Source organism: Balaenoptera ricei, chromosome 6 (genome assembly GCF_028023285.1).
Source record: "Balaenoptera ricei isolate mBalRic1 chromosome 6, mBalRic1.hap2, whole genome shotgun sequence".
Lineage (NCBI taxonomy): Eukaryota > Metazoa > Chordata > Mammalia > Artiodactyla > Balaenopteridae > Balaenoptera > Balaenoptera ricei.
Window position 1 is genome coordinate 15388754 of NC_082644.1, and position 27321 is coordinate 15416074.

At 41.4% G+C, this 27321-nt stretch overlaps 1 protein-coding gene across 4 annotated transcripts in view; it reads left to right on the forward strand.

Annotated features, from left to right (window-relative positions):
* The first annotated feature begins 481 nt into the window (after positions 1-481).
* ENTPD4 (ectonucleoside triphosphate diphosphohydrolase 4) overlaps positions 482-27321 on the forward strand; it is a 41294-nt gene continuing 14454 nt past the window's right edge. For 2 of the 4 annotated variants that reach the window (XM_059926868.1, XM_059926871.1), the window contains exons 1-6: positions 482-673; positions 11139-11229; positions 12420-12617; positions 13107-13312; positions 18668-18818; positions 19564-19667. In XM_059926868.1, the coding sequence (XP_059782851.1) occupies positions 11222-11229; positions 12420-12617; positions 13107-13312; positions 18668-18818; positions 19564-19667 (667 nt within the window). In that variant the 5' untranslated portion in view covers positions 482-673; positions 11139-11221. Of the gene's footprint in view, positions 674-10181; positions 10615-10666; positions 10692-11138; positions 11230-12419; positions 12618-13106; positions 13313-18667; positions 18819-19563; positions 19668-27321 lie in introns of those variants that run through there. The other 2 variants (XM_059926869.1, XM_059926870.1) reach the window with 2 other exon arrangements.

The window sequence follows — 27321 nt, forward strand, 5'->3', positions numbered from 1 at the left end:
TTGGAGGTGCTCTAACCCAGAGTAGGCTCTGAAACATGTAACTTTTGGTAAGGATGAAATCCTGGCTTTTACTAATTATGTGGACCTTAAGAGAGTCACTGAATGAGTTTGAGCTTCGTTTCCCCGCTTGTAAAATAGGGATAGCTACTGGCAAAGTTGCAAAATGAAATGTCGAGTCGAGCACAAATGCCTAGTTCTTCTTAAGTTTTCAAGTGCTGTTTTCCATAATACTAAAGAACACAAATAAAAGATGAACTGCGGTGTCCTAAGCACTTTGCGCCTCGCTGCCAGCGGGACAGCCTAGGATCGGCGGTAACCACGCCACAGTACTGGTTATTTCCGTGATGCCACTTTCACTTTCGGCATTCACTGAGCGCAGCTGCACCCGCGTGGCTCCGCGGAACAGCGCTGCGCTCGGATGCCAGTCACGGCGGCGCAGGCCCCGCCCCTCGGCGTGCGCGCTCCCGCCGCTCCCGGTGACGCGACGCGGGTGGCTACGGGGTGGTGTTTTGGCGGTACGGCTGCGGGAAAGGAGCGGAGCTACTGGGAAGCTGCTGCCGGGAAGCCGCGACTGCGTTGCCGGCGCCGCCTCGCCGCGGTGGCCGTGATGCGCTCCGCTCGCGGGTCCCCGCTCCCGGGAACCCCGACCGCCGAGTCGGACGCTGCCGAGCAGGTGAGGCGGCCTTTCCGGCGCGGACGAGGGGAGGGTGGGCGGCCGAAGCGGGGACGGTTGGAGCGGGGCCCGACGGGGCCCGACGGCGCAGCGAGGCCGCGGACGAGCCGCTCTGCCCCGGGGGCCCTTCCCGCGCCGTTGCCTCCCCGCCGCCCGGGCCGCGTGGCCGCATCCGGGCGCCCGCCGTCAGCGCCCGTGACCCCGGGCGGCAGGTGCTGTCCCCCAGCCCCTGGCGGGAGAAAGCTGGCAGTCGTGCTGTCGCGCCCGCTCCGGTGACCGCATTGGATTTCCCCTCTGACACGTAGTGGGCGCGGGTCTGGACCGCATGGGGAGGGACCTGGCCGGGGAGAAGGATGCTGCACCGAGGACCTTGCGGATCTTACCTGCCACCTTGTCGTGACATTTACAAGTCAGCATCGTTTTTGCTTTACTCTGCTTTTACCAAGTTTCATGGTTTAGGTTTCTCTAAGATCTAAATCTGATTAGCTCCATTGGAAAAATAGAGCTAGTTGGGCAATAAAGTGATGGTTAGAGCAGTGTTTCACAAACTCGAGTAATGCGTGGACACTCTTAAAGGGACAGTTCGCTCATTCTCTGGAATTTGACTCAGAACCCGCAGGGTTTCTCAGACCCCAGTTAGACGAACGTTGGTGTAGACTGTTTAGGAAAGAAAAGAAATGCTTCCATGCTGAAAGATAAACTAGATTATTAAAGGATTCTAAATTAGAGACTCAAATCCCTAGTTTAATTTCACATTACAGCCTTTACTGTGTTCCGCTTTGTGTAATGAAAATAATTTTCCAGCCTTGGAGAGGCCTAAAAGAATTATATTCTTTGTATTATGTTATATTTGATGTTATTGTGTCTTTGTATCAGGTCTGTTCATTCTGTTTGACACATTAGCAGAATTATAAAATGGAGTATTAATTTGTGTAAGTAGTTTGTTTATTCCATTGTTAACCTTAACATTGATTTATTTGTTGCATATTGAATCTGTGGTTTACATCCTTCCAGGCCTAATAGGAATGCATGATCTCAACCCTTATGTATATAGTCTAGAAAGAAGAAACAAAATGAAAGTTATCTAGGTATTTATATTCTCTACATATTTATTCAGCATGTTTATTTTAAATCAACTACACATGAATAAAGAGAAGATTCAGAGTGTGGAGAAACATTGGGAAATATAACAAGTTAAATCTTGGCAAAGAAAAATATTGACCTGTGCCTTGAAAGAAGTGTAATATTGTGAACAGGACATATTACTTAGTAGGAAGTGACTTAAGTAATGGCCCAAGACAAGAACGAGAACAGCTTGTGTGGGAGAGGAGAGACCCACCTCACTAGAGCAGAGAGATGTTATCTGGGGCTGAGCAGAGAACAGTTTAGTAAAATAAGATGGGACCGTTTGACGGATGGACGTTCTCAGATGCCACACAGGGACACTGTTGTTGACCCGTAGGCTCTGGAAGGTTCTTTTTTTTTTTTAATAGATCTTTTTTTTTTTTTCTAATTTTTTGGCTGTGTTGGGTCTTCGTTGCTGCACGCGGGTTTTCTCTAGTTGTGGCGAGCGGAGGCTACTCTTCGTTGCGGTGCGCGGGCTTCTCATTGCGGTGGCTTCTCTTGTTGCGGAGCACAGGCTCTAGGTGCGCGGGCTTCAGTTGCGGCACACGGGCTAAGTAGTTGTGGCTCACATGCTCTAGAGCACAGGCTCAGTAGTTGTGGCGCACAGGCTTAGTTGCTCCACGGCATATGGGATCTTCCCAGACCAGGGCTTGAACCCGTGTCCCCTGCGTTGGCAGGCGGATTCTTAACCACTGCGCCACCAGGGAAGCCCCAATAGATCTTTATTGGAGTATAATTGATTCACAATACTGTGTTAGTTTTTGTTGTACAACAAAATGAATCAGCCATGTGCATACATATGTCCCCATATCCCCTCCCTCTAGAGCCTTCCTCCCATCCTCCCTATCCCCCCATCTAGGTCAATGCAAAGCACCGAGCTGATCTCCCTGTGCTATGCTGGTGCTTCCCACTAGCTAACTATTTTACATTCCGTAGTGTATATATGTCGATGCTACTCTCACTTCGACCCAGCTTCCACCTCCCACCCTGTGTCCTCAAGTCCATCCTCTATGTCTACAACTTTATTCCTGCCCTGCAACTAGGTTCATCAGTACCATTTTTTTTTTTTTTAGATTCCATATATATGCGTTAGCATACAGTATTTGTTTTTCTCTTTCTGACTTACTTCACTCTGTATGACAGACTCTAGGTCCATCCACCTTACTACAAATAACTCAATTTTGTTTCTTTGTATGGCTGAGTAGTATTCCATTGTATACATGTGCCATGTCTTCTTTATCCATTCATCTGTCGATGGACACTTAGGTTGCTTCCATGTCCTGACTATTGTAAATAGAGCTGCAATGAACATTGTGGTACATGACTCTTTTTGAATTATGGTTTTCTCAGGGTATATGCCCAGTAACGGGATTGCTGGATCGTATGGTAGTTCTATTTTTAGTTTTTTAAGGAACCTCCATACTGCTCTCCATAGTGACTGTATCAATTTACATTACCACCAACAGTGCAAGAGGGTTTCCTTTTCTCCACACTCTCTCCAGCATTTATTGTTTCTAGATTTTTTCTTGAGCTGGTTGTATTGTGAAGGTAACGTTTTACAAAGAAATGTTTCCAAAGAATGGTGTTCATGGTGAAGGCGGAAGGTCAGTGACCCGCCTAGAGACCTATCCTGAGGTAAGGATGTCTGCTGTGGTCATTTTAGATGTGTGGACTGTTTGAGGAAGAATTGACAGGACCTGATGAATGACATAAAGTAGCAACACACAGATAATTGGGAATCAAGGTTAAGAACCAGGTGACCCCAGTCCATGGTGGTACTCCTCTTAGACCTGGGGAGTTTGGAAGTTGGTATTAGTTTGTGTCAAAAGATTTGGGAGCCCAATCTTAGACTAAATGAGCTTGTGGTAACTGGGTAAGCTCAGGATGTGGAACTGAAACTTGAGGGAAGTCAGAGTTGGAGATCTGGGAAACTACAGAGGGGATGCAGGGAAAAGTGTGACCAGAAAAAGATCATTTAAAATGGGGACCAAAAGTTTGCAAATGAACAGTGAGAGGTGGGGAAGAGGTTTGATTAGGACTTGCTATTGAAAAATAAAATTTAGAGACTTCCCTGCTGGCGCAGTGGTTAAGAATCCGCCTGCCAATGCAGGAGACACGGGTTCGAGCCCTGGTCCGGGAAGATCCCATATGCCGCGGAGCATCTAAGCCCGTGTGCCACAACTGCTGAGCCTGTGCTCTAGAGCCCGCGAGCCACAGCTACTGAAGCCCGCGTGCCTAGAGCCCGTGCTCCGCAACAAGAGAAGCCACCACAACAGAGTAGCCCCCACTCGCTGCAACTAGAGAAAGCCCGCACACAGCAATGAAGACCCAACACAGCCAAAAAATTAATAAATTAATAAATTAATTTAAATAAATAAATAAATAAAATTTTAAAAATTTAAATATTAAGAAAATGTTGATCATAAGTGCAACTACATGCATTCTTCTTTTTTCTCTTATTTTAAAAAATTGACACGTAATTGACCTACAACACTATGTTAGTTCCAGGTACACAACATAGGGATTCGTTAATCCTGTACATTACGAAAAAGATCACCACCATAAGTCTAGTTACCATCTGTCACCATACAAAGTTATTACAATATTGACTATATTCCATATGTAAATTTCATCCCTGTGACTCATTTATTTTGTAACTGGAATTTTGTACCTCTTAATCTCTCTCACCTATTTCTCTCCTCCTCCCATTTCCTACCCCTCTGGCAACCACCAGTTTGTTCTCTGTATGTTTGTGTCTGTTTCTGTTTTGTTATGTTTGCTCATTTGTTTTTTAGACTTCACATATAAGTGAAATCATACAGTATTTGTCTTTCTCTGTCAACTTATTCCACTTAGCATAATGCCCTCCAGGCCCATCCATGTTGTCACAAATGGCAAGATTTCATTCTTTTCTTGTGGCTGAGTAATATTTCATTGTATACATACACCACAATTTTTTTATCCATCTGTTGCTGGGCACTTTGGTTGCTTCCATATCTTGGCTATTGCAAATAATCCTGCTATGAACACAGGGGTGCATATATCTCTTCAAATTAACGTTTTTGTTTTCTTCAGAACAATACCCAGAAATGGAATTGCTGGATCATATGGTAGATCCATTTTTAATTTTTTGAGGAACCTCCATAATGTCTTCCTTAGTGGCTGCACCAGTTTACATTCCCACCAACAATGCTCAAGGCTCCTCTTTTTCCACATCCTTGCCAACACGTGTTACCATGCATTCTTCTTAAAACAACAAACGAATCAAGTTGTTCTGATGTATTTTTCCCACAACTGAGTGCCACACAGCATCCTTCACTTCACTTTGGCCTCTCACTCTCACCACGACGGTCATTTCTTGCAGAATTCTGCCTGCTTGTGGGCTTCTTTTGATTTTTCCAGGTTCTCTTGTAATCTTTCGATATTCATATTGTTCTTTTTTGAAGCACCCTTCGTGGCATCTTGCCTGTCCTTACTCAGGTCTAGCCCTTGCAGAGTCTCATTTGTCTGTGATTTGGTTTGCCTGTAATTTCAGAATTTGCTAATGTCTGTATCACTGCATCCTGCATTTTTCACCGTGGGAGCCATTTCAGTTTGCAGTTGACTTGTGTTGTTTTCACTGTTTTCCTTAGGACTGTCAATGAGAAACTGACTGAAAAGACTTTAACTCAGGACCCAGTGGACCTCACACTGCTAAAGAATGTTCAGCTGAGGGGGGCCCCATCAGCTGAAAGAATTCGAGTTAATGCATCTCTCTGGTGATGGGCCTCACACAACTTAGGCCTTTTAAAAACATGGCAGGTTTTTTTTTTTTTTTTAATTAATTTATTTTTGGCTGCATTGGGTCTTCGTTGCTGCGCGCGGGCTTTCTCTAGTTGCGACAAGCGGGGGCTACTCTTCATGTGGTGCGTGGGCTTCTCATTGCGGTGGCTTCTCTTGTTGTGGAGCACGGGCTCTAGGCACGCGGGCTTCAGTAGTTGCGGCACGTGGGCTCAGTAGTTGTGGCTCGCAGGCTTTAGAGCGCAGGCTCAGTAGTTGTGGCGCATGGGCTTAGTTGCTCCGCGGCATGTGGGATCTTCCCGGACGGGGGATTGAACCCGTGTCCCCTGCATTGGCAGGCAGATTCTTAACCACTGCGCCACCTGGGAAGTCCAACATGGCAGTTTTATGTAATATTGCTAAGAGTTTGCCACCCTAAACCCTGGTGCCAAGACTCTCAGCTGCAAATACAGCTGGAGTTTACATTTTAAGATCAAATTACCGTATTGTTGTCTGCTGGGTGATATTCAGCCATACTTTTGTCCTAAATGAAAGTAATTATTTTAGCAACTTACAAGCTGTCCTATCTTCTGTCTGTCTTTAAACACAAATTTTGTAACTTACAAAAATATCTATTTATCCTCATTGTCAAAGTCATCTCATATCTCAAAAAAAAAAAAAAAAAAAAAAAAGACAAACACCAGATTAAATAACATTTACTAAGTTTGCTATGGTGCACCCCAACAGTGCCTCTTCTTTGAAAGGTACTCTCTTTTCTCCTCCCCCATCCAAAGCCTACTTCCCACCTGCAGGAATCTTTCTGTTAACATGTAGGCTTCACCGTGCTCTTTGAACTGGTACAGCAAGAGTCCAGATAATTTAACATTGCCTTCTGTTACTCTCTTGATTATTTCTTGGGTATTGGTATTTTCTCCATTACCAATCTGCAAAAGCCTTGAGATTGGAGTCAGTCTTATTACTCCTCTGTGCCCTTCATGTCACTTTGTAATACAAATCGTTGAATCATGAAAGGCCTTTCTTCCCCCAAGGACCTTGACTTCAAGCTGTTAATTAAACATTCTTTTCTTTTGTTCTTAGTTCAGCTATCACATAATTATCGATTTTTTAAAATGTTCAGACTGGAATTCCTGTGCCATGAAGGGTTTTGAAGATAGGCTTTCTTGATATATCCAGAAGAGGATTAGATGCCGAAACTGGAGATATCAGTCAAAGGTAGCTTGTTAAAGACAGTTCTGTTGTTTCTTCTGATGATAAAATTAATATATGCCCTTTAAGCAATCTAGGCAAGCCTAGGGAAGAGAATAGAGATGATCCGTTATCTCACTACTCAGAAATAACTAACCACTGTTAACATTTTGGTTTTTCTCCTCTCTACGCATGATGTTAGTTTTTTTACTTAACCTATCATGAGTATCTTTCCATGCCAATAAATGTAGATCTGTGTCAGCACCTTTAACAGTCACACCGTAGTCCACTGCATACATGGACCATGTTTAATTTAACCCACCCCCCTATAAGGCACATTAGTTTAGAACAGTGTTTTGCTATTATACATAATACTATGATGAACATCTTTATATGTGATTTAGTGAATTTATCTTATTATTTCCTAAGGACGAATTGCTGGAAGTGTGATGGGTAGAGCAGAGGGTAAGCGTGTTTAAAATTTTCATATGTGTTACCCATATGCTCCCAGAGGGTTAGTACATATTTACATTCTCTCCAGCGGTGCTCTTGACCTTTTCCCTCCCACTGGTTAGCAAAGTATTGTCAGACTTTAGTCTCTGCCAACTGATAGTGGTGAAGTCTTGTTTTTATTTATATTTCTCTGAATACCAATGAAGTTAGATTTTATCAGCCATTCGAATTTCTTATTCTGTTAATCTCCAATTATCCTTGCTCATTTCTCTGTTCCAGTGTTTCTCTTAAGAAAGGTAGAAATTAAAACATATTAAAATATATTTAAACATCTAGGTAATTGACATTTTTTTCCTTTTTGTGTGAACTTTTAAATCACAAATATTGTTTGTCCTAAGTTTGGGGTACATGGTACAATATGTACACCATATTAAAACCTGAACTAATTACAGCGATTTTTTTCCCCATTGTCAGGTAGGCATTGGTAATCCTTTTTACTTAATAACATCTTTGTGTGTGTATGTGTGTTTTGTCCCTTCTACCTCATTGTAAATTCTTTAAGGGCTGGGTCCATATTTGACTCATCTTTATATCTCGTGTTCCCAGCCACCCATGAAACCAACAATAACTGCTTGTCACTTGTGTGACAGGCACTAGTCACTGGGGAAACAGAAGGATAAGAGGCTGTCCCTGCCAGTGAGGGGCTTGCCATGTAATGACAAAGTCAAGCACAAGCGTAACCTATAGCTGACTACTGTGCTGAGCCAATACTCTGGCGACATGAGGTTAGGGAAGTCCTCCCAGAGGGATCATGCTGGCCTTACATCATGAGGAACACATAGGCGCGCCAACAGATGGACCCAAGTGAGAGAGCCATTCTACAAATGAGGAGGGATGTGGGGCATTCCAGTGACTTGCAGCTCGTGTTTAGTACGGCTGGGGTATAGGGTACAGACCTGTCTAGTCTGTCTGTCAGGGGATAAGACTAGAAAGATTGACAGGGGCCAGATCAATCCTGTCTGATGCAGAAGCTGCGTGTGGCCCTGGAGCACTTGAAATGCTTGTGCAACTGACAGACTGAACTTTTTCCCTCCCTTTTAAATAAATTTTATTTCATTCATTAAAACAACATCTGTATACATAAAGATTGTTACATACATACAAGAATCATTATTTATCCAGTACACAGTTCTTTTTTTTATTGAGGTATAGTTGATTTACAATTATATAAGTTTCAGGTGTGCAACATAGTGATTCACAGTTTCTAAAGATTACACTCCATTTATAGTTATAAGATATTGGCTACATTCCTTGTGCTGTACAATATATCCTTGTAGCTTATCTAATTTATACATATTTAGTTTGTACCTCTTAATTCCCTACCCCTCACTTGCCCCTCTGTCCTTTCCTCTCCCCACTGGTAACCACTTAGTTTGTTCTCTATATCTGTGAGTCTGGAGAAACTGAATTTTTAATTTTATTTACTTTAGCCGCACGTGGCAATGGCTACCGTATGGAATAGCGCAAGACTAGATCAAGAAGAACCTCCTTTACCATCCTAAGGAGTTAGGACTTTTTTCCTGAGTGAGAGCAAAAAATTGGGAGGTGGGGAGGTGTCATGATTACTGTTTGTTTTGGAAAGATTACGCTAGTGTATAAGTTTGTAACCCTTTTGGGTCCCAGAACTCTGAAACTTGACTTCTTGCCAGGCCCTTTCCTAGGGGCTGCCACGCTGGGAATGCAGCCAAGCAGACCTAAATCTGACCCCTTGTGGGGCTGGCATTCTGGAGGAGGAGACACATGAGCAAGAGAAATGCAAACACACACACACACACACACACACACACACACAGAGTGTGTCAGAGGACAGGATAGGAGTATGGATTCACATGCTTGAATCCCAGCTCTTTTATTTAGTCACGTTTTATTAGCTGTGTGACCTCAGGCACATTGCTTAGCCTCTCTGCTTCATCTATAAAATATTATGCAAATAGTACCAACCTTGGTGGTTGATAGGAGGAATAGATTAGTATTTGTAAAGCATTTGAGCAGGGCCTGGCACATAATAAGCACTATATAAGAAGTTCAGAAAGGGACTTCTCTGGTGGTCCAGCGGTTAAGACTCCGAGCTTCCACTGCAGAGGGCATGGGTTCGATCCCTGGTTGGGGAACTGGGAACCTGCATGCATGTGGCGTGGCAAAAAAAAAGAAGTTAATAAATACATAAATGCTAAGGAGAAGAAATAACCCAGGGAAGGGAGCTGGATGGAGGGGAGAGCTTGCAGTTATAGATTGCGTGGCCAGGGCAGGCCTCCCTGAGAAGGTGACATTGAGTAAAGATCTGAAGGGAGTGAAAAAATAAGCCATGTGGATTATTTCCAAGCAGAGGGAGCAGCACATTCAGAGGCTCTGAGACCGGACAGTGCCTGGCGTGTGTGAAGACAGTGTGGACACCAGTGTGGCTGGAGTGAAGTGAGAAAGGGAGAGGGACGGTGAGGTCAGAGCAGTAACAGGTGTCCGGATCCCGTAGGACGGGGAGTTCACGGTACAGCCTTTGGCCTTTACTTACTTGCGAGGGGAGCCGTTGGAGGATTTCCAGCACAAGATTAACAGGATCCTGGACCTGAGCAGGGATAGGGTGGATGTCAGTTTCTGTTGAAGAATCTGCCTGAAGCTATGGGGTGAGGAACTGGAGAGCTGCTGGTTTGAGACTGCAGGTGGGAGACTGACGAGTTAGGCTGCTGTCCTGATAGGCCAGGTAAGAGTAAGAGATAAGAAGCTCACCTCAGGCAAAAGTGATAAGAAAAGGGACAGACTTTAGAGAAACGGAGGTTGAAGAAATGGAAGGACTCGGTAAGAAATTGGCTCTGGAGGATGAAGAGGAGGGAGGGGGAGGATGAAGAGGAGGGAGGGGTCAGGCACGACTCCCTAGTTTCTGCTTGAGCAGTCGGTGGGATTGAGATTGAGAGGAGGAGCGTGGTAGGAGCAGGGTGAGGCTTACAGTGGAAGGGTTCAGCTTTAGAAGTGTTTCTCGTGGGCCCGTGCGATGTTCAGATGGGGGTGTTGGTAGGTGCTTGGAGATACGTGTCTGTAGCTCAGAGGAGAAGCCTGGGGTGGAGAAAGAAAGTTTGAGCTATCGGATCATTGAAGCAGTAAGTGAAGTTGACCAGGAACAGAGATTAGAGTTAGAAGAGATTGGAGCCAAGACAGGGAACCTGGGGAACAGAGCAGACAGGATGTGCAGAAACGCCGAGACGTGGAGGGTCCTGAGAAGGAGTCACTCAAGAGCTAAGAAGCAGACTAGGGGAGACAGCTGTCCTGAGAGGCCTGGAAGAGGTACAGCGGTGCCACAAGACCGAGAAAGAGACCCAGGATCACGCGTCCTTCGGATCCGGCAGGTTGGAAGGAGGCCCCGGCCTCCTCTTCTCCTGTGATTTGAGGTCTGGGAGCTGGAGGAGTGGCAGCCACTGTGAAGGTGACAGAGCTCACTAGGGACATGGTGCCTTACATGGTACTTTGTACATAAAAGAGCGGTCTAGTAGGTATTTATCAGGTGAACGGAGAGTTCACATTCCCATTCGGTTATTCATTCTGCCTGCCTCCTACTCCCACCCCCAATCTTCCTTAACATTCAGCACCGCAAGGTGGTTAAGACCTATTTGGTGACCTGTATTTTGGCGTCACTGATTCGCATTTAGGTAAAATGCCAGACTGTTATTATCTCTTTTGATTTAGGCCTATGTCTCTGATAGCACGAAATTAACTTTGAAGTGTGTTGCTCAAAATAAACCGAGCTAAGAGCTCCGCTGCAAGGATCACAGACCAGATTATGTGTGCTTGGATTTAAGCAGGCACTTGATAAAGAACATAGCATCTCCTTGGCTTGTGCTGTCTTTGTGACTTTTGTCGCTTCCTGGAACAGGAGGGCTCTGGCACCGGGAGGCCTTCTGTAATGGTGTGTGAGGACTGACTCCCAGAGCCTCGCCTGACCTCTGACCTGCCAGCATGGGGAGGTGAGTGATGGTGCCGAATCACCGGCACTGTAAAACCCGAGATTTGGTGCCACAGAAGCGGGTCTCGAGAGGGGGGAGGAATCTAAATCCCAAGTGAAAAGTGTTCAAAGTTGTGCTACACTTCTGTTTAACACCTTTGTTCTTCCAGGGCCCCAGTGGGGTGCCTGTCACAGAAGGAAAGTGGTAATGCCAGGCGGATTCTACAGGGGTTCATGTAGTTTACTGAAAGGGGCACACATGTTGGAATCTGGGAGGAGTTGTATTAAGCACAGGATAACCGTCTGTAAGCCTCGGAGGTGTGGGAAGGGTGATAAACTCCATGGCGTGGCCCAAGAACCCACACGGAGACCAGAAACTACATAGAAAATCCCATTGGGTTAGCGGGATACCTCCCCCTTCTGCGAGATGTTTTAGTCCATGAAACACTCTTTAAAGAGAAGAGTGTAGAAATTAACAGTAAACAATAGAATTTATCCCAGAGGCAGCAAGGTTTGTTTTGTTTTGTTTTTTAAGCCTAATAATAGTCTCTCATTCCTGACAGACTGAGAAGAAAGTTTATTTGCAAAAATATCTCAGGAATATTTCTAAAAACACAGGATATACAAAACGTATTTATTGACTGTTGCGGGGATGTTGTTAAAGATACTGTTTTTTCCCTTTTTCTCACGCAGTCAGCACGGGAGAGGTTGGCCTTGGGATTCAGTGTTAGAAAGTCTCATTCCTCCTGGGCTGTTTGTATGTTTCTGCCGTAACAGGCGGGGTTTTGGTCGCGGTCATGCTCAGCCACCTTTGCAGGCTTCCCTTATTACATGTGTTTCTGGGCTCTAAATTCAGCATCCTTAAACCTGGTTTCATTATAGATTTACTTATTTATCTTATTGAACTTATTCTTATAAGCTGTCTATAATTCTATTTTTGGAACAAAGCAGGACACAAATAAAACTACTTAATACTCTCCAGAAAGGGGGAACACAGAAGTGTCATCAGGGCTTAATTCTCATTCATGTAATTTTATAATAACGAGTTACATAGCAAAATAGCAATGTGGAAGATGCCGGTATACCGATAACCTACCGGCAGGGAAGTAGGGGCAGCTCAAGCTGAATGTCTTAACTTTCAGATCAGTGGAGGTGAGGGGAGGCCTCTCTGGAGCAGACTGCTTTAGCTAAAGCTGTCTTTTGAAATTTCAGGATCGGCATCTCCTGTCTTTTTCCGGCGTCCTGGCATTTCAGCATCTCTCCAGTGGGGTGTCCCCGAATTCTGAACACCAACTTACGCCAAATTATCGTCATTAGCATTCTGGCTGCTGCTGTTTCACTTTTATACTTTTCTGTTGTCATAATCCGAAATAAGTATGGGCGGCTCTCCAGAGATAAGAAGTTTCAAAGGTAGGAGGAAAAAACATTTGTTTTCTAGACGGGATGCCATACCTTCATGTTCTGACTTCCAGACTTTGGGGATTTGGATGGAATTTAAGGAGCAGGTGGCTGGAGGAAACAGATTTTGTACCGAATACAGCATAGCATGAAAAATTGAACTGTTTGAAATGGTTTAGTCATTAGCCACCAAATCCACATCATAAGAGGATTTAAGCATAAGCTTCTCCGGTGATATCTTTTAAGCTGATTTTTCAGTTAATGTTGATAGTTTGGAAATAGAGTTTTGCTTTTCAGAGCTTATTTGAACTTATTTAAAGGAATGATGAATGTGTATCTGCTCTGGATTACTTTTATCACGATCACTTTTTTGTTTTCTTTTGACTTTTTAATCATTTGGCAGTTGTAAAAGTGTTAACGGTGGTGCTACCACACAGCTTAGAGATCACTGATTGATAGTCTCTGTCTCATTAAAAGTATATGTTTGTTTCTCCAAACAAGGTACTTGGCACGCGTTACTGACACTGAAGCTACAGACACCAACAACCCCAACGTGCACTATGGTATCGTGGTGGACTGCGGCAGCAGCGGGTCTCGGATATTTGTCTATTGCTGGCCAAGGCACAATGGCAATCCTCATGATCTGCTGGATATCAGGCAGATGCGGGATAAAAACCGCAAGCCTGTGGTGATGAAAATAAAACCCGGTATGTAAAGGATAAGTGTCTGATTGGTAACCAGGTTCTGCCTTTTCGTTCTCTGTACTGGCTTTCACGTCCTTCCCCTGCTCTCCTTGCAGTCACCACCCTCATTCAGAGCTCACACCAGGACCCAGTTGGTCTCCTTGTTTCCCTCTGTTTTCCCTTTTCTGTTCATCTTGCATAAGCTGACTAATACCTTCATAAAATAGCCTAAACCCTTGTCTGTCTTTTTTGTCTCCTGCAGCATTTACCATAGCGCCTTTACTTATGGTGTCTGCTCAAATGTTTGCTAGTTGACGTTAATTATGGAGGGATTGTTTTCTAGTTGGTAGCCGTTGGTCTCTATCCTTAATGACAAGGTAATTTCAGGTAACTCATGGATGTCTGTACTTGAATACATTGGTATGTATTTGTTATTTTTAAAAATTGCTACCCCAGTGCATTTCTAATCACCTAGGTTATTTAAGAAGAGTGACAATAGAACTTAGAAGAGCTGATATCACTATGTTTAGTTTTAAAGATACTGTAATTTCTAAGTCAGTGTGTTATGTAAAAATTGGGATTTGCCTTCCTCATTAGACAATTTAAATCAGTGGTTCTCAACCTTTTTCTCTATCTGTATCATTTCCACGGGCAGCACCCTTCTGTCAGGAGTGTTAGGAATGGAAGATCTCAGGAGTACCTTGAAATAGGCATCTTATGTCTTGATGGTTGATAATCACTGATGTGATTGGACCATAGATCTTAATGGAGTTTCAGCACTTTTATTTCATTTAGTTAACGTGTTAAATAGTAAAATATTAAATAAAAAATCTGAAGAATTTATCTTTGAATATATTAGAGAATGTTGACAAAAAATAGCTGTCATAGCTTATTATCTCCCATTTCAAAAATATAAGTGAAAAAGAGATTAGTTTTAACTGATAAGAAAACCTGTCCTCATAAAACGGTCTACCAGGACTGTAGACCTTTTGCATCCTACTCATTCTTCAGTGAATAAGTCAGTCCCACTTCTTTCTTCAGGCAACACTCGACAGGTTGACTGTTCTTTGAGGTTTGGGCAGCTTGGCACCAGCATATAGCTCAGAAAATTCAAAATCTCTACCTCATTTTTCAGGTTAAAGAGAGGGAACTTACTCTGAGTCTCTTGTATAAGCATTATTTTGATACCAGAGTGCATTTCCATGAACATTTTTTTTTAATTAATTAATTTATATTTGGCTGAGTTGGGTCTTTGTTGATGCGTGCGGGCTTTCTCTAGCTGCGGCGAGCGGGGGCTTCTCTTCGTTGCGGTGCGCGGGCTTCTCATTGCGGTGGCTTCTCTTGTTGCGGAGCACGGGCTCTAGGGTGCACAGACTTCAGTAGTTGTGGCGCGCGGGCTCTAGAGCGCAGGCTCACTAGTTGTGGTGCACAGGCTTAGTTGCTCCGTGGCATGTGGGATCTTCCGGGACCAGGGCTTGAACCTGTGTCCCCTGCATTGGCAGACGGATTCTTAACCACTGCGCCACCAGGGAAGCCCCCGTGAACATTTTTTAAAAGTTATTCATAGAAGATCATTTTCTCTGTAAGTCTTAGTGAATGACTTTTAAGTTTTAGTTTTCTATTTTCCCATTTCCTACATTTTTATGTGTCTCTAAATCTAGAAACATTTTCAGAGTTAAAGCAATATTGACCAAATAAATTCACCAGAAAATTAAAAAATAAAACTCTGTAAAGCACTTTGCATTTCATCTGGCTTCACGTCCCAGGTTCCATCAGTGATTACCTGCTCTCATGGAATAAGGTGAAAACTTTCACGCCTTGGAGTTGTCCCCTGAGAACAAGGGGCAGCTACGACAGCATCCCAGGGTACACACCAGAATCTCATTAAAATCAGGCTGAATATCATTCTCTTTGATGCTACAGGAAATGTTTGAAGTGGAAATTCAGGTACCTTTTTATAGTACTTCTCTGTCCTGAAGCATGGGCTCTTGTGTATCGCATTATAGCAAAGCTCTAGAAATTTCCTTACTTAATAGATTCTGTATAGTTTTGGGCTTGGTGTCCATTGAAGTGGCATTGTATGTGGAGTCCACAAAATGTGGCTTTTAGTTTGCTTGATGCTGATTGCTTTGACAGATCGCTTAATCTTTCTGAGTCCACAGTTTCCTAATCTGTGAAATAAATTTTGGACTTCTAAAATCCCCCTCAGCTTTAGTGTTGTAGGCTAAATGACAGCTGGAAATAGTCATTCACTTATGCACTTATGTACTCATTCAACAAATATTTGTTGAGCACCTGCTATTTGCCAAGAGACTGTGTCAGGTGCTGAGAATAAATTTGAACAAGACACAGTTTGTGCCCTCAAGAAACTTCCAGTTGAAATGAGACAGGCAAGTAAATAGGTAGTTTCGATGAGGTGGAATGAGTGCTCCACCGAGAGGTAGGGTAAGCATGGAATGTAATGAGAGCTCGCCTTCAGGGTCCTGTTAGGGAGGACTTCCAGAGAGAGCATAGCTCAGTGGGTGAGCGGGAGTCAGCCAGGTGAAGGGAGTGGGGGCAGGGAGGCAGTCAAAGAGAAGCCTCTTCCTGGTGGAGCTGCAGGGGCCCTAAGGCCAGAGTATGATGCCTTACAGAAATTTTATGCGGTCTAGTTGAAGCCAAATGGAAGGCATGTGGCAAGAGATGGGATAGGTGAGTGCTCAGGGCACGTTATGCTGTTCTAGAGCTGAGCTTTATCTCGGGGGCATTGAGGAGCCACCAGAGGATCTCAGGCCAGGAAGAGACACCCTCTTCACAGAGAGTGGTTGGGGGTTGCCAGGACTGGAGAGTAGGATGTGCTGCAGCAGGCTGGCAGAGGCCGGTGGTGTCCAGCAGAGATGAGAAGTGAAATAATGTGAGCAGAACCAAGGATGGGCGATCGGTGAAACCCAGAACACATGTGGGGTGAGGGAGAGGGACTTTACCCGGGATACTGGCTGGGGCTGCTAAGGTAGGTCACGAGCAGTAAGAGCCAGGTTTATAGTGGAAGCTGAGTGTGGGTTTGCATATGTTGCTGGGAGGACAAGCACATGGCTGTGTCCAGTGGACAGTTACTACCTACTGATCTGGAGGTTGGGGAAGAGAGCTGGATGGCTGCGATTAAGATTTGGAGATCTGAGGCATAGATGGTGATGGCCGCCATAGGAGTGAGTGAACTTGCTGAGGACAGTGGGGGCATGTTTCTCAAGGGCAGGGACGAGCTCATGTGCAGTTGACCCCAAGTGTCTGACACACAGTAGTTGCTCAATTAGGTCTGTGATGACTGAGAAGAGAGCATAGGACTGAACAGGTAGCACCACCATCACTTACAGCCGAGACACTGTGGAAGGAGTTGCCAGAGGGATAGGGAAAAACTAGGAGTGTATGGTGTGTAGTGTGAATTGCTCTCAAATTAGCCTCATTGAAGAAGCAAAACTTTTTTTTCTTTTGTACCTCTTAATCCCCTACCCTTATCTTGCCCCTCCCCCTCCCCTCTCCCCACTGGTAACCACTAGTTTGTTCTCTATATCTGTGAGTCTGTTTCTTTTTTTTTATATTCACTAGTTTGTTGTATTTTTTAGATTCCACATATAAGTGATAATAAACAGTATTTGTCTTTCTCTGTCTGACTTATTTCACTAAGCATGATACCCTACAGGTGCACCCATGTTGTTGCAAATGGCAAATTTTTATTCTTTTTTCTGGCTGAGTAGTATTCCATTGCATACACATACCACATCTTTATCTGTTGATGGACACTTAGGTTGCTTCCGTATCTTGGCAATTGTAAATAATGCTGCTGTGACAAATTGGGGTGCATGTACCTTTTCTAATAGTGTTTTTGTTTCCTTCCGATATATACCCAGGAGTGGAATTGCTGGATCATATGGTAGTTCTGTTTCTAGTTTTTTGAGGAACCTCCATACTGTTTTCCGCAGTGGCGACACCAATTTACATTCCCACCAACAGTGTACAAGGGTTCTCTTATCTCCAAATCCTTGCCAGTATTTTTTATTTATGGTCTTTTTGATGATATCCATTCTGACAGGTGTGAGGTGATATCTCATTGTGGTTTTGATTTGCATTTCCCTGATGATTAGGGTTGTTGATCATCTTTTCATGTGTCTGTTGGCCATCTATCTGTATGTCTTCTTTGGAAAAATGTCTCTTCAGGTCTTCTGACCATTTGTTAATCGGGTTGTTTGCTTTTTTTGATATTGAGTTGTATGAGCTGTTTATATATGTTGGATATTAACTCCTTATTGGTCATATCACTTGCAAATATTTTCTCCCATTCAGTAGGTTGTCTTTTTTGTTTTGTCGATGGTTTCCTTTTCTGTGCAAGAGCTTTTATGTTTAATTAGGTTGCATTTGTTTATTTTTGCTTTCCTTTCCTCTGCCTTAGGAGACAGATCCAAAAAAATATTGCTACTTTTTATGTCAAAGAGTGTTCTGCCTATGTTTTCTCTAGGAGTTTTATGGTTTCTGGTCTGACATTTAGGTCTTTAATCAATTTTGAGTTTATTTTTGTATATGGTGTGAGAAAATGTTCTAATTTCATTCTTTTACATGTAGCTGTCCAGTTTTCCCAGCACCATTCACTGACGAGACTGTCTTTTCTCCATTGTATATTCTTGCCTCCTTTGTTGTAGATTAGGTGACTGTAAGTGCGTGGGTTTATTTCTGAGCTCTCTATTCTGTTCCATTGATCTATATGTCTGTTTTTGTGCCGGTACCATGCTGTTTTGATTATTGTAGCTTTGTAATATAGTCTGAAGTCAGGGAGTGTAATACCACCAGTTCTTTTCTTTCTCAGGTTTGTTTTGGCTGTTCAGATTCTTTTGTGTTTCCATACCAATTTTTAAATTACTTGTTCTAGTTCTGTGAAAAATGATAGGAATTGCATTGAATCTGTAGATTGCCTTAGGCAGTATGGTCATTTTAACAGTATTAATTCTTCCAGTCCAAGAACACAGTATATCTTTCCATCTGTTTGTGTTGTCTTCAGTTTCTTTCATCAGTGTCTTACAGTTTTCAGAATACAGGTCTTTTACCTCCTTAAGTAGGTTCATTCCTAGGTATTTTGTTCTTTTTGATGTGATGGTAAATGGAATTGTTTCCTTAATTTCTCTTCCTGATAGTTCGTTGTTAGTGTATAGAAATGCAACGGATTTCTGTATGTTTATTTTGTATCCGGCAACTTTATCAAATTCATTGATGAGCTCTAGTAGTTTTTTGGTGGCGTCTTTAGGATTTTCTATGTGTAGTATCATGTCATCTGCAAACAGTGACAGTTTATGAAGAAGCATACCTTATAAGCTAAAGTATCTACTTGTTAACATGAGTGTCCTTTTTCTGTAGGCATTTCGGAGTTTGCTACCTCTCCAGAGAAAGTCAGTGATTACATTTCTCCGCTGTTGAACTTCGCTGCAGAGCATGTACCACGGGCAAAACACAAAGAGACCCCTCTCTACATTCTCTGCACAGCTGGAATGAGAATCCTCCCCGAAAGGTGATCCTTCCCACGAGGGCAGGGCCAGCCAGCCTGGTGGTGGTATTGGCTGTGGTGGGTTTTCTCCCTCTTCATCCCCCTCATCTCCCTCCTCCTTGTCTTCCTCTTCCATCATCATCATCAAAAGGAAGACATTAAAAATTCTTTTTTCAAATCTGGGGTAGTACCAGACCTATTCCCTTAGTCAGAACTCACCAAATATCTTTTAATGTACGTATTTATGACTATAAATAGTAAACTGTAAAGTTGTCATAAAAAAAACTGATTTTCTATTTTATTAGTTTAAGGATTGTTTGCAGTTGTAGTTTTACATCTCGGAATCACATAATTTACACAACTTCTGAAAATTCCTTTTTTTTTAAACATCTTTATTGGAGTATAATTGCTTTATGGTGTTGTGTTAGTTTCTGCTGTATAACAAAGTGAATCAGCTATATGTATACATATATCCCCATATCTCCTCCCTCTTGCGTCTCCCTCCTACCCTCCCTATCCCACCCCTCTAGGTGGTCACAAAGCACTGAGCTGATCTCCCTGTGCTGTGCGGCTGCTTCCCACTAGCTGTCTATTTTACATGAATATTCCTTCTTAAAATTAACAGTCTTTTCAATGAACTGCTTTGGTTTTAAAATTTATTTTTTTCACATAAGATATACCAGAGCCGTAGGGTTTTTTTTTTTCTTTGTAAAACAGAAAAATTCAGGATATAATTTATTGATATGTAAATTTTTGAATTGTCTTACAGTCAACAGAAAGCCATTCTAGAAGACCTTCTGACCGACATCCCCGTGCATTTCGACTTTCTGTTTTCTGACTCTCATGCAGAAGTAATTTCAGGGAAACAAGAAGGTTGGTATGTTAGTCTTCAACTTGAAATTTGGGAAGCTATTCCTTTAAGTCCTCCCAATCTTCCTCATGTACACTTTATTAAATTACTCTTAACATCTTAAAATTTGGGAAACCATGGCTTCAAATATTATAATTTTTAAATGGAAAAATCAGTTTCTTACCTGACTGGTCTTTATAATCCAGACGTTAAGCCATTAAAAAATAACTTGGTTTGTCTTCATCACATTTAGGAAGTATATTTTGGACTTGTTTTGATAGAAAAGCTTTGTGTTCCTTGCCTAAGTTATACAGCTTTCTGGAATTATGATAATGACTGAACTGTTGGAACCTTCTACTGATTTACTTGTTAGGAAGGGGAAATTATTCTTGACTTTGATACACTGAAGAAATGTTCTGTTTTCAAAGAAATAATTCTACTTGAGAATGAAAGGGCAAGTCACTGAAATTATTTGGGGAATAGCTTGCTGGAAATGGAGACCAAAAAGCATTTATTTCAAAATCATCTATCATTTTGCCAAAAATTGGGCAAAATTCACATATTGCCATCAAGCTGTTTATAGACAAGTAAGGTACACAGTTAGCTGCTTATATAAGGCAGAGTTTTAGATGCCATAAGGAAGACAAGGAAAAACTATCATGGAAATTTGAAAGAAGGAGACTTTTTTTTTCCTAACTAGGGGCATCATGGAGAAAGTGATGTTTGAACTGGGCCTCAAGGGATAATTATAAACACAGCATGCCAAATCATGGTAAGGCTAGGACTCTGAGAGAGGGATAGGAAGCTCATTCTAGGCAGAAGAAATGATTTGAGTCAACACAGGTCGGAAAAGCTGCACTATGGACAGAGGAATAAAAGTATTTTAATTTGGTGGAATGATGGCCCTTTCAAAAGGTTGTGGTAATATTAAAAGTTGGACAGGTCTTGGTGATGTCAGCATCATGGTGGCGTGCATGGTTCCTTTTCTCTCTCCCCTTTGATTTACAACTAATTGGACACCCATAACCAAAAAAAAGTGCCTCTGCACAGCACACTAGGACACCCAACAGATCAACTCATCAGTGCCCAAGAAAGTGGGTGGATTGGACCTCAGAGGAGGCTACAGAGCCAGGCCAGGAGCAGCAGGGGTGGCAGTGGGCCAGCACGACCTCTGGCAGAAGAAGTGGAGGGTGAAGGTGGTAAGCTGGGGTGGGGAGTTTACCTGGCTGAGTAGTGCAGCTGGAGGACTCTGTGAGGAGAGACCACAGAAACTGGGGGCAGAGAAAGAAAAGAGAAGAAGGCAGAGAGAGCTGAAGGAATGAGTTTCTTGCTGTCTGCCCTGGGATTCTAGCAAGAGGACAGCCCACAGACCTCTGGGACTCCCCCTCTTCCACTCAAGGATCCTCTTCTGGACTATGGCACACCCAAAGCCCCAGGTGCTAAGCACACATCTCCCCAACTCTGTCACCATCCATTTTTTTCCCTTTCCACTGGCTTTTTTTATGTTCATACTCCCAACCTTAGTGATGAGTCAGCTCAGGTAAGAAAAACCAAAAACTTGTGCTGTAGCGCCACCTTCTAGAAAACAAAACAAAGGCTTCTAGTGACCAGTGTGTTGAATTGTTAGAATGATAGTAAACGAAGCTTTACTTAAATAGGAAAGTCATTTGCTACTTCAAATGCAGTGACAGAGGCACTTTTCATCAAACACTATGAAAAATCAAAGCAATGTGGTATCACAAAAAGAAGAAAAACACTTTTCTAGCAACTGAACTTAAAGACGTGGAATATTGCAATCTAACTGGTAAAGAATTCAAAATAGCTATTAGGAAGAAATTCAACGAGGTATGAGAAAACTCAGAAAGGCAGTACAGTGATCTCAGGAATAAAATTATCAAACAGAATAATTTAGCAAAGAGATTGAAATTCTAAGAAAGAACCAAACAGAAATTCTAGAGCTGAAGAACTCAATAAATGAGATGAAGAATGCATTAAAAAGCATTGAAAGTAGAGCATATCAGATGAAGAGAGAATAAGTGAGCTCAAGGGTAGGAATATAGAAACGTTTCAGGTGGAAGAGGAGAGAGAACTAAGATTTTTAAAAAGTGGAGAAACCCTATGAGAACTATCAGGCTTCATTAGAAAAGCCAATGTAAGATGAATGGATATCCTAGAAGGAGAAGAGAGAGAGAAGGGAGCAGAGAGAATTCAGAGATATAATAGCTGAGAACTTCCCAAACCTGAGGAAGAAACTGGATATACAAGTCCAAAAGCTAATGGAACACTTCGTTATTTCAACACAAAAGACCTTATCCAAGACACATTATATTAAAACTGTCCAAAGCCAGTGATGAAAAAATTTTAGATGCAGCCAGGGAAAAAAAGACAATAACCTACAAAAAAACCCCATTAGGCTATCACCAGAGTTCTCTGGAGAAACGCCATAGGCCAGGAGTGGAATGACATATTCAAAGTATTGAAAGATAAAAATTGCCAACCAAGAATACTCTATCCAGTAAAGTTATCCTTCAGATATGAAGGAGAAGTAAAGGCTTTTCCAGATAAACGAAAGTTGAGGGAGTTCACCACCACTAGACTACAAAAAATGTGGAAAGGAGCTCTTCAAGCTGAAGTGAAAAGATGAAAGTACACAAAACTCTGATTAAGGTGATAAATGGAATTAGAAAACTAAATCTTTTTTAGAATAGTGTATTAAACAATTATAGCATAAAGGTTAAAGGAAAAGAGCATTAAGAATAACTATAGGTACTACAACTTGGTAACAAAATTGCAGCATAAAAAGAGAGAATTTGTGACATGAAAAATATAAAAGGGGAAAAGTAAAAGGATGGGACCTTTACAGGCGAATGAAAATTGTTATCAGCAGAAAAAGGACTATTTGTGAGATACTTTATGTAAACCTCTTGGTAACCACAGAGTAAAAAGCCAAACAGAGATAAGTAACATAAAAAAGGGGGAAACTAAGCAAATCACCATGGAAAACCATGAACTTTCAAAAGTAGACAGAAACAGAAGGAAAAAGAAACAATGGAGAGACAACCAGAAAGCAAAAGATTAAATGGCAGTAGTAAATCCTTACACATAAGTAGTTACTCTAAATGTAAATAGATTGGGCTCACCTATTAAAAGGCACAGAATGACTGGATGGATCAAAAAAAAAAAAATGACCCAACTATACAGTGTCTACAGGAGACTCATTTCATCTCTACAGACACACACAGGCTCAAAGTGGAAGGATAAACTATGATATTCCAAGCAAATAGAAACCAAAAGAAAGCTGACATAGTTATATCAGACAAAATAGACTTCTAGACAAAAAGGATAACAAGGATCAAAGAAGATCCTTATATTATGACAAAGAGGTCAATACATCAAGGAGATATAACAATTGTAAATGTATATGCTCCCAACACCTGAGCACTGAAATATATTAAGCAAATACTGACAGGTCTTAGGGGAGAAGTCGACAAAAATACAACAGTAGTAAGGGCTTCAGTACCTTGCTATCATCAATGGATAGATTGTCCACACAGAAAATCAACAAGGAAACATTGGAATTGAACCAGGACAAGCAAACTTAACAGACATACACAAAACAATCCATCCAACAGCAACTGAATACACATTCTTCTCAAGTGCACATGGAACATTCTCCAGGATAGATCATGTGATAGGACACAAAACAAATGTTAGCAAACTTAAGAAGATTGAAATCATACCAACTATCTTTTCTGACCACAATGGTATGAAACAAAAAATCGACAACATGAAGAAAGCTGGAAAATCTACAAATATGTGAAAACTAAACAGCATACTTCTCAACAACCAGTGTGTCAAAGAAGAAATCAAAATCAAAAGAGAAATTTAAAAATTACAGTAAGTCCCCTACATATGAACGAGTTCCATTCCGAGAGCATGTTCGTAAGTCCAGTTTGTTCATAAGTCCAACGAAGTTAGCACAGGTACCCAACTAACACAATCAGCTATATAGTACTGTACTGTAATAGGTTTATAATACTTTTCACACAAATAATACATAAAAAACAAACAAAAAATAAAGAACATTTTTAATCTTACAATATAGTACCTTGAAAAGCAGTAGTATGGTACAACAGCTGGCATCCAGGGGCTGGCATGGAGTGAACAGGCAAGAAGAGTTACTGACTGGAGGAGGGAGAGGAGGTGGGAGATGGTAGAGCTGAAGGATCGTCAGCAGTAGGAGACGGAGGGCAAGCTACAATTTCACTCACATCTGACATTGATGGCACAGGTTCTGGGCTTGAAATAAAGATACTGCACTACTGTATTCCATACAGTACTGTACAGTAAAGTGCACAAAAGCACAGCTACTTGTAAAGGACGCACACAGGTGGCAGTGTATGCCAGACATGTGAATTAACTTATGTGATTGGACGTGCGAACGCATGCTCGCATCTTTGAAAGTTCACAACTTGAAGGTTTGTAGGTAGGGGACTTACTGTATCTCAAAACAAATGAAAATGGAAATACAACGTATCAAATATTGTGGGATGCAGCAAAGGCAGTTCTAAGAGGAGAATTTATAGCGATAAATGCATATATTAAGAAATTAGAGTTCAAACAACCTAACTTTGCACCTTAAGGAACTAGAAAATGAAGACCAAATTAAGCCCGAAGTTAGCAGAAGGAAAGAAATAATAAAGGTTAGAGCAGAAATAAGTGAAACAGAGACCAGAGAAACAATAGAAAGGATTAACGAAACTAAGAGCTGGTTCTTTGAAAAGATAAACAAAATTGACAAACCTTTAGCCAGACTAAGAAAAAAAAAAGACTCCAAGTTAGAAATGAAAGAGAAGACATTCCAGGACCAGATGGCTTCACTGGAAAATTCTACCAAGCATTTAAAGAAAACATCAATCCTCCTCAAACTCTTCCAGAAAGGAGCAGGGAACACTCCAAACTCATTCTACAAAGCCAGCATTACCTTGACACCAAAACCACATAAAGATACCACAAGAAAAGAAAACTATAGACGAACATCCTGATAAATACAGCTGCAAAAATTCTCAACAAATCAACAAAATATTAGCAAACTGAATTCAAGAACACCTTAAAAGGATTATACACCACGACCAAGTGGGATTTATCCCTGGGATACAAGGATGATTCAACATATGCAAATCAATAAATGTTAATACATCAATAAAATGAAAGATAAAAATCACTTCATCTCAACAGATGCAGAAAAAGCATTTGACAAAATACAGCATCCTTTCATGGTAAAACAAACAAACAAGCAAAAACCCTTAATAAATTGGGTGTAGAAGGAACATACCTCAACATAATAAGGGCCATATATGACAAACTCACAGCTAACATTATACTCAATGGAGAAAAACCAAAAGTATTTCCTCCAAGATCAGGAATAAGACAAAGATGCCCACTCTCATTACTCCTATTCAATATAATATTGGAAGTCCTAGCTACAGCAGTTAGGCAAAGCAAAGAAATACATCTAAATTAGGAAAGAAGTAAAATCATCACTATTTGCTGATGATATGTTCATATATAAAGAAAATCCTAAAGACTCAGTCAAAAATATTGATTAATTGTTGCATTAATCAACTATTTCAATAAAGTGGCAGGATGCAAAATCAACATACAGAAATTAGTTGCATTCCTTTATGCCAGTGATGAAACATCTAAAAAAGAAATCTAGAAGATGATCGCACTCACAGAAGCACTAAAAATGTAAAATACTTAGGAATAAATTTAACCAAGGAAGTGAAAGATCTGTACAATGAAAACTACAAGACTTTGCTGAAAGAAATCAAAGCCATAAACAAATGGAAAGATGTCCCGTGTTCATGGATCAGAAGAATTGGTATTGTTAAAATGGCCATACTACTCAAAGCCGTCCACAGATTGAGTGCAATCCCCATGAAAATACCAAAGACATTCTTCACAGAAATAGAAGAAACAATCCTAAAATTTGTGTGGAACCACAAAGGACCCCGAATAGCCAAAGCAATCCTGAGAAAAAAGAACAAAGCCGATCAGGCATCGGGGTTTCAAACTATACTACAAAGACATAGTAATAAAAATAGTATGGTGCTGGCACAAAAATAGACATAGCAACCAATGGAACAGTACAGAGCCTGGAATTAAACTCTGGCATATATGGTCAACTAATATTTGACAAGGGAGCCAATAAAGCTCAATGGATAAAAGACAGTCTCTTCAACAGATGATGCTGGGAAAACTGGAGAAACACATGCAGAGCAATGAAATTGGACCCCTGTCTCACACCATTCACAAAAATTAACCCAAAATGGATCAAAGACTTAAACATAAGACTCAATACCATACAACTTCAATAAGAAAGGAGGAAGCTCATCAGTTGGTCATGGCAATGTTTTTTTGGATATGACACCAAAAGCACAAACAACAAAAGCAAAAATCAACAAATGGACTACATCAAACTCAGAAACTTCTGTACAGCAAAAGAAATAATTAACAAAATGAAAAGACAACCTACAGAATAGAAACTTTTTACAAACCATCTATCATGTAAGTGGTTAATATCCAAAATATATAGAGAACTTATACAATTTAATAACAACAACCCCAAAAATCTGATTTAAAAATGGGCAGAAGAACTAAGACATTTTCAAAAGAGGATGTCAAAATGGCCAACAGGCACATGAAAAGATGCTTAACATCACTAATCATCAGGGAAACACAAATCAAAACCACAGTGAGCTATCACCTCACACCTGTTAGAATGGCTATCCTTAAGAAGATAAGAGACAACAGGTGCTGGTGAGAATGTGATGAAAAGGGAACCTTATACATTGTTGGTGGGAATGAAAATTTGTCCAACACTATGGAAAACAGTATGGAGGTTCCTCAATAAAATAAGTTCTCAATAAAAATAGGGCTACCATACGATCCAGCAATTCCATTTCTGGGTATATGCCCAAAGGGAATGAAAATAGAATTTTGACAAGATGCATGTACTCCCATGTTTATTGAAGCATTATTCACAATAGCCAAGATACGGAAACAACCCAAATGTTCATCAACAGACAGATGGATAAAAAAAGATGTGGTAGATATACACAATGGAATCTTATTCAACCATGAGAAAGGAGGAAGGATATCCTGCTATTTTTGACAACATGGATGGACCTTGAGCACATTATGCTGAGCGAGATAAGTCAGAGAAAGACAAGTACTGTATGATATCACTTATTTGTGGAATCTGAAAAAGTCCAACGTGTAAAAAGACAGTAAAATGTTGGTTACTAGGGGATGGGGTCAGGAGATAAGATTGATGGTGTTCAAGGGTAGAAACTTGTAACAGTGGGTAAATAAGCCATAGAGAGTTAATGCACAGCGTAGTGAATATAGACAATAATACTGTACTATAATGATGTAATGTGATAATAATATCGCTACAAGGGCAATCATATTACGATATATAAACGTATCAAAGTAACACACTGTATCCCTTAATTTACACAATGTTACATGCCAAATTTATTCAATTAAAAACAAGTTGGACAGGTCTTGAATCGGCGGGCTTTGGAGTTTGGACTTTGCTCTGTGGATCAGCCCAGCAGAGGATAGCATGGGTTGGAGTGGGAGAGTAGCGGCAGGAAAGTCAATTAGATC